Here is a 6,846-nt window from a genome sequence, read left to right as displayed (position 1 = left end):
GTCCATCTGCTCTGCAACGATAACCCAATCTGTGGAGAATCCGTTGAACAGATTTCGGGCTCATCCCACCAACTTTGGCCACTTCTGCAGTCGTTAATCTGGGATCCATTTCGATGCTTCTCTTGACAGCCCTTTTTGTCTTCTCCGATGGACAACCCGGACGCTGCTCAGTTGTTTCCTTGCCGTGTTTCCCGAACTGCATGATGATTCTGTTGATTGTCAAAAGCGGGATTCCCAAATTCTGTGAAATTTGCCACTGACTTATTCCACCATCTGCTTGACCAACTATCCTTCTTCTAACAAAATCTGACAATTCGAGAGAACCTTGAGTTCTAGGCATCTTGTAGCACAAGATAATTAGTGTGCGGACCATTTTCATTTATATAGTGCTCTGTGAACACAAAATAGTTAGCACAAATCAGTTAAATGACGAAAAATTAAGTGTCTATTTACTTGTGACCACTCAGTATGTTAGTTGCGGTATTTCATCTTAAGCGTCAGTTGTATATTTTGGCTTACAACAGTGTACAAATTGAAGTTTGTAATACGTTAAGGAAGAATTTGTTATCGTTTTATGCACTGGTTTTCGAGTTATTTTCATCAAATAAGTTAAAAGAACACACCCAACGGAAGAACAACATTACTACAGTGTTTTTGTGTAAAATCAAATAGATTTGGGTATGACGCACATACCGGCACTTTACATAAAGATGTCAGTATTTAAGTGTGTATACACACAACATTATTACTGTACAATGTGTGTCATATATGGGGATTTTATTTAATTAAAACATTATTTTAAATATCTTAACACACGGGTGCTTAGGTCAGTGAAGTTTAATCTTTCATTTGGATTAACTTACAAACATAGCAATTATTCACAACTAAAGAACAACTATTGCATCTATCGATGAAAACTTATTTAAGATAATTCTTGAATAATCATAGTTAGTAGAAATTTTCAAATATTAGGTGCCAGGAAAAAAAAACTTAAAAGCTAATTGTGTCTAGGTTGTATTTAAGATATTACAGACGTTTGGTATATTATGTTACCATTACCAATAACAATTCAAGACTTATAATGGACTTGTAATCTGTTACCTCGTTTAAATATATACTTTTGAAGATCAAAATATTTAAAAAACAAAGATCCTGATATTCAAATTATTTTATTCATATTTATATGTGTGTGTACCTCTGTATGTTTAACAGCAAAAAGAATGTAACCCCTTACACATTGCTGCATCACTTGGCCATGCTGATGTTGTGGAAACTCTACTAGACTTTGGTGCTAATCTTAATAGAAAGGAAAAGGTAAGGAAAAATGTGTGTGTATATATATAATTTCTTGTATATACCGCTGGTGAGGCAGCTAGGAAATTCTCTCCTAGTTTGCTTTAGTTTTTGTGGTTTTTATTCTATTAAACTTAGAGTATCTTGAAAGATTTCTATCAATTAATTATAAATCTCTATGTGTGTATAGAAATCAAAATTCATCCCTTTGATGATTAAGTTATTAATTTTTTATAGCAATTAAGGCATACCCCGTTAGTTCCTGGATTACTGAAAGTGATGCTGTGAAATCCTTTTAATATATATTGAGAAGAAGAAAATAATAAGCAATCCAAAACAAGTATATTTTTAGCAGCATATAAAATACTCTAATTTTATCCCATAGAATGAAAGAGTAATAAATATTTTACTTAGTTCATTGATAAACCAAAAGAAATCTACATAAATGCCTAAGTATGGTATATTACATTGAAACTAGGTTTACATATAAAAAACAATGCTTCACTAAGAATAATTTTATTGGCACTGTTTTCTTATGAGAACTGTAAACTGCTTTTGCTGCTTTTCAGATTATATGTCCTCACATCTTCATAACTTTGATATTAATATTTTAAGCATGGAAACACGCCTCTTCATCTAGCAGTTATGGGAAACCATCTACATATGGTGAGACTGTTAGTGCAGAAAGGTGCACCTGTGAACGTCACCAATAATGTATGTAAACACCATTTGTTACATTAATATCAATGCTATTTGATATTATTCAAATTCCTGTAGTAACCACTATGTTTTAATGAGTTACAGATATTTTTACACAGTATAGCACAGAAGGTTGAGTAAGTTATATTAGAATGATTTTGAAGCTCCACCACATCATTACAGTGCATCTTGAGAGTAACCTTGCAGCAAAGTTACAAAAGGTTCCATTGTAAAGCTGTCATGTCCAAAGAACACTACAACTCCCTCCATAATGCATCTGGTGTATGAGGTCAGTAGTTTCCTAACACCCATTTTAACTGTCCACTTGCACAGAAATATATACATATGCAATTTGACTGGTATGCAGTACCAGATTAATACATAGACCACCTAGGTTCAGGCCTAGGGGCCACCCAAGTAAAATAAAATTATAGTTTGTAAAACTACCAGAATAAAGGAATGAGTGAGTTATTAATATTTTCATTCTTATTCCCAAATAGTACCTGATCCTAGGGCTCCACTAAACCTTAATCTGTCCCTGCTAGTATGTCTTCATTTGTAATAGCATGAATATCCATTTCATTCTCCAACTGCTTGAGTTATGCAACAGATGAATAGGAGGTATGACTGGAAGTCTTATCTTGTTGAATCCATTACCTTTTGATCTCGCTATCATATGAAGTCAGTATTTGTGTATGGTACCAAGGGTCTGGACATTAGTCTAATAGTAAGTAGCATCCAACTTAACCTTTGTATCCACTCACCTTATCCATAACTTGTCCCAAGTACAGTATTCAGCAATGATCATGAATTCCTTCAAAAATGTTTTGTGACACGTCATATACCACTTGTTGAAATTTTTTACAAGTAGGAAATGGCAATAGACTTGTTGCCATTATTAAGTTACACCTATACCTCGTCAAGTGTCGCCTGGCACTGCTATTTTTCCTGGCTAGGCACCATTCATATAGTTTTCTACAATTGGTTTTTCTCTTAGTATATCATGGAAACAAACTGTGTACATGTGACTTGTGTCACTTTTCTAGAAGGAGATCTTTATTGTTTATGTTATGTTCTACTGCCTGGGATACTTTTGCCACTTAACTGTGTTCCTGAACTTTCATCTGTTACAAGACGCCACACTTTGCTTACCACAGGTGGGATATGACTAGTTGCAGGTCTCTTTCTGGATGCTTCTGATGCCATAATTTGATTTGCATTCCTTTGTTTTCCAATCCCAGAAAGTACAAGGAATATCCTCATCTTTTAAATTCAAAATATCTAATCTCAACACATCTTTATGATCTGAGTGTATGAATATTTTACAAAAATGCCAAACAGTGTCAAAATAAGTAGTTCTTATACATTCCATTCCACTACAACTTTATATCACCTATGGTTGTCATGTGAATTGCTGATTTGCATATTCAAATTTGTTTTAATATAATGTGCTGAACTCTTTGTATTACAGCTCATTAGAATGTTTGACAGCTTGGGTGTATAACATACCACATCATATTGTAGAACAGGTGCATCAGTGTGTAAGTTCATCTTTCTGTAAAAACGCATATGTAACTCCACCAATGTTAGCAAAGTAAGAAAAATACTGTTTTTTTAATACCAAAAACAGAGACTACGACTAGATAGATGTAGTTACAAAACCTGCTTAGAGATTTAAAATAAGCTGTATATTTAAGTCTTATAACATTTCAAATGTGTTTGAAGAGATGCATAATTTGATCAGATTTATGACTAATACAACATTAAATAATTCTCTTAATAAAAAACACAAAACAGCAAAAGCTGACAGTAGGCTGTTGAACCCATTAAGGAAATCTCCAACTGTGTAATGTCAAACACTTATCTATTCAGATGTAATATGTTACATTAATTTATCTTTCCAACCAAAAAACAGAGACTTAACAAAGTGTGGCAACAATTATAATTACTGGGACAATTTTTATCACCTCCCTTGAAAAGAGGAGTTACATTAGCTAACTTCCAATCCTCTGGTACCTGCCCACTATCCAAAATCCAGAATTCTGATTCATCCAGAAAAAATAAGTTGAAAAATGTTAGTGAATAGAAAAGGCAGTCATTGTTTTCAGATGACTTGATGTTCTTCCTGAAAATTTAAATGTAGTTGCTCCTTTACCTTAACTCAAGCTGAACATGTTGGAATGTATAGTGTAAGATGTATATCATGGTGACAGCAGCTGCTTGAGGTAAATGCTTTCTCTACTTAATATAATCTCTCATTGATAGGAAGATTATTCAAGAATCACTTTTTTGTTGTTATTTGAGTTAATAGTAAATCTCAAAGTTTAAATGGCAAATAAAAATGGGACATTCTGATAGAGAATGTATAGTTAGTGGACATGTGAACATTATTAACTTGTATGTCATAATGTTTATTTTTTGTAACTTTTTTAGCATATACATATATAGCTATGCCAATTTTAGAACTCCCTCTTCAATACAAGTATATCAATTTAAATCAATGCAAAAACTACACAACTTTCTACCAGTGCAATTAAATCACTTTTTCTGTCTTGATAGAAACATATCTAACTTTTCCCTTAGTGTATATCTAGATGCACAGTATTTACCAATATACCTTGTATTTCACATTTTTGGATTTTATAGCACCATAACTATTATTATTATTATTTTGCTTTTCTAAACACAAGAGGCTACAGACTCCACTTCATCTGGCAGCAGAATTGGGTTTTACAGAAATTGCTGAGGTGTTACTAACTAGTGGAGCAGATCTACAAGTTATGGAAAAAGTAAATACTTAATATAAGTTGTCTTCTTTTTTACACTATTAATAAATGAGTGTATATAAATAAAGTTATCAAGAAAATAATCTTAAATAAGTTGTGTAAATGTACTTGTTACTATGATAATTCAATGTGCACGATAGGAACATTGTAATTGGTCCATTATATAGCATGTTTTTCAATACTTTATTTGTGTTCTTAAATGTTTAGTCAAAAAACATTTCTCAAAACATTACTGTAAATAAAAACTTTATGATAACCTATAGGAACAAAGTCATTACTGATAATAAGGTTATAAAAGGAATGAATCATATCATTGGGTTGATTCTTATTTTATTTCATTGCCTACAAGTTTTAATTTTTATACAATCCAAAGTTTTACATAATTAACAATCCCTGATCAATTTCACAAATAAACAACATCTAAACAGAAATTCTACTTACTTGCTAATTTTGTATCTCTTATACTTCATCGCAAGCACACTCAAAATTCACAGTACTAAACAGCTAACAGCAACAAACTGATTAAACCATGCACTGACTATTTGTTAAATGACTAACAGAAATCATTAAATCAATAACTCAGTAATCTACTGTAATAACCCTCTTCCTGAATAATTCACCAATTTTACTGACTAACTAGCTGACTCACTCAATGGTCAATAACTCACTGTAATAGACTCACAAATCAAGAGTAATCTACTCTAGCATAACTCGTGTTCTACATTGCTCAAACTGTTTTAAAACTATGTAGAAAATTCCAGACGTTAAGTCACATACTTGTCACTTGATATCAAACATCTTTCTGGCCAAACAACAATACAAATATCTAAGTTTGGAAACATAGCTTACAACACTATAAATGAGTACATATTTTATGCAACTCATATATCTATGCACATACAAAGAGTGCAATTAATTGTATGCTTTACCAGTAATTGACTATCAAATTAAATTAAAATCTTACAACAGTAAATAAGCTTTTAAGCTTAGTAGTAGTAGTAGTAATCAGAAATGCTGTTGTATGGGTCAGTATTAAAATTAATGATTACTAAAATCATTTTGAAATAGTTTTTTAGACTTAAGACTCTGATAATTATTTCCACTTGTGGCTTAATGGTAAGTCTGAAGACTAATAATGCTAAAAAAATGGGGTTCAATACTTGAGGTGTGCACAGCACATACAGCCCATTGCATAGCTTTGTGCTTAATAGCAAACAAATGAAATTGATAATTATTCTTATGAAAATTAGATAAAGAAACTTTTATGCATTAAGAAACTTTCTGTCTATGAAAGATCAATAAATAGTGGACATAACAATAGCTTATGCAGAGACTATTTATTTAATTATGAATGATGCTATGCTATTATCTATAGCTGTTGTATTTGAATAATCACACAAATTTTATGAATATATGTTTACTAACACATTTCAACAGCAGAGGTTAGAAGATGTAAAATGAGAACTTATTAACATTGTAAAATATGAAAATAAAATTTGTTTTTCCTAAAATTATTCAGTTTCAACAAATAACATTTTTTTTAGGGTGGGAGAACAGCCTTATATATTGCTGCAAGGGGAAGTTTTACCACCATTGTTGACCTTTTGGTGTGTGTAGAACGAGAGCATAAAAGTAAAACAGAACAGGTGAGTCTGAAGCCAGTGTTTCAAGGCTTAGAAGCAAATTTAAAAACCATAAAATATTTTATAATGGACTGGTAAAACACATTCCATATTAATTCATATCATAGTGATCAGTGTATACTAGCAACATCAGTTAAAGCAATTTGTTTGTTTTTTTTGTGAAAAAAAAAATGAAGTGAAATATTACATATCAAACAATACCACATACTTTAAATATTAACATAATTCTATGATACACGTTAAAATGAAAGAAATAAAAATATAGCAATTTTTAAAGGCAGCAAAATAAATGTTATTTTCCAAATTTAGGATTCATCCAGTGTCACTTTGGAGCTAAATATAAGGCCCACAAAAAAGTATATTTTACAAGAAATAAACAAGTAATTTTAACAAATAAAATATGAAATTATCATTTTGATTTTTAT

At 31.4% G+C, this 6,846-nt stretch overlaps 1 protein-coding gene across 1 annotated transcript in view; it reads left to right on the top strand.

Moving 5' to 3' along the window:
* Window positions 1-6,846, top strand: part of LOC106472673 (ankyrin repeat and death domain-containing protein 1A-like) — a 42,791-nt gene that overhangs the window by 28,665 nt on the left and 7,280 nt on the right. Inside the window, exons 9-12 of the mRNA XM_022401226.1 lie at window positions 1,213-1,314; window positions 1,909-2,007; window positions 4,683-4,781; window positions 6,323-6,424. Of these exons, the coding sequence (XP_022256934.1) occupies window positions 1,213-1,314; window positions 1,909-2,007; window positions 4,683-4,781; window positions 6,323-6,424 (402 nt within the window). The remainder of the gene's footprint in view (window positions 1-1,212; window positions 1,315-1,908; window positions 2,008-4,682; window positions 4,782-6,322; window positions 6,425-6,846) is intronic.

The sequence above is a fragment of the Limulus polyphemus genome, unplaced genomic scaffold, assembly GCF_000517525.1.
Source record: "Limulus polyphemus unplaced genomic scaffold, Limulus_polyphemus-2.1.2 Scaffold5514, whole genome shotgun sequence".
Lineage (NCBI taxonomy): Eukaryota > Metazoa > Arthropoda > Merostomata > Xiphosura > Limulidae > Limulus > Limulus polyphemus.
Note: the sequence above shows the minus strand (reverse complement) of the source record. Positions and strands in the feature narration are given on the sequence as shown.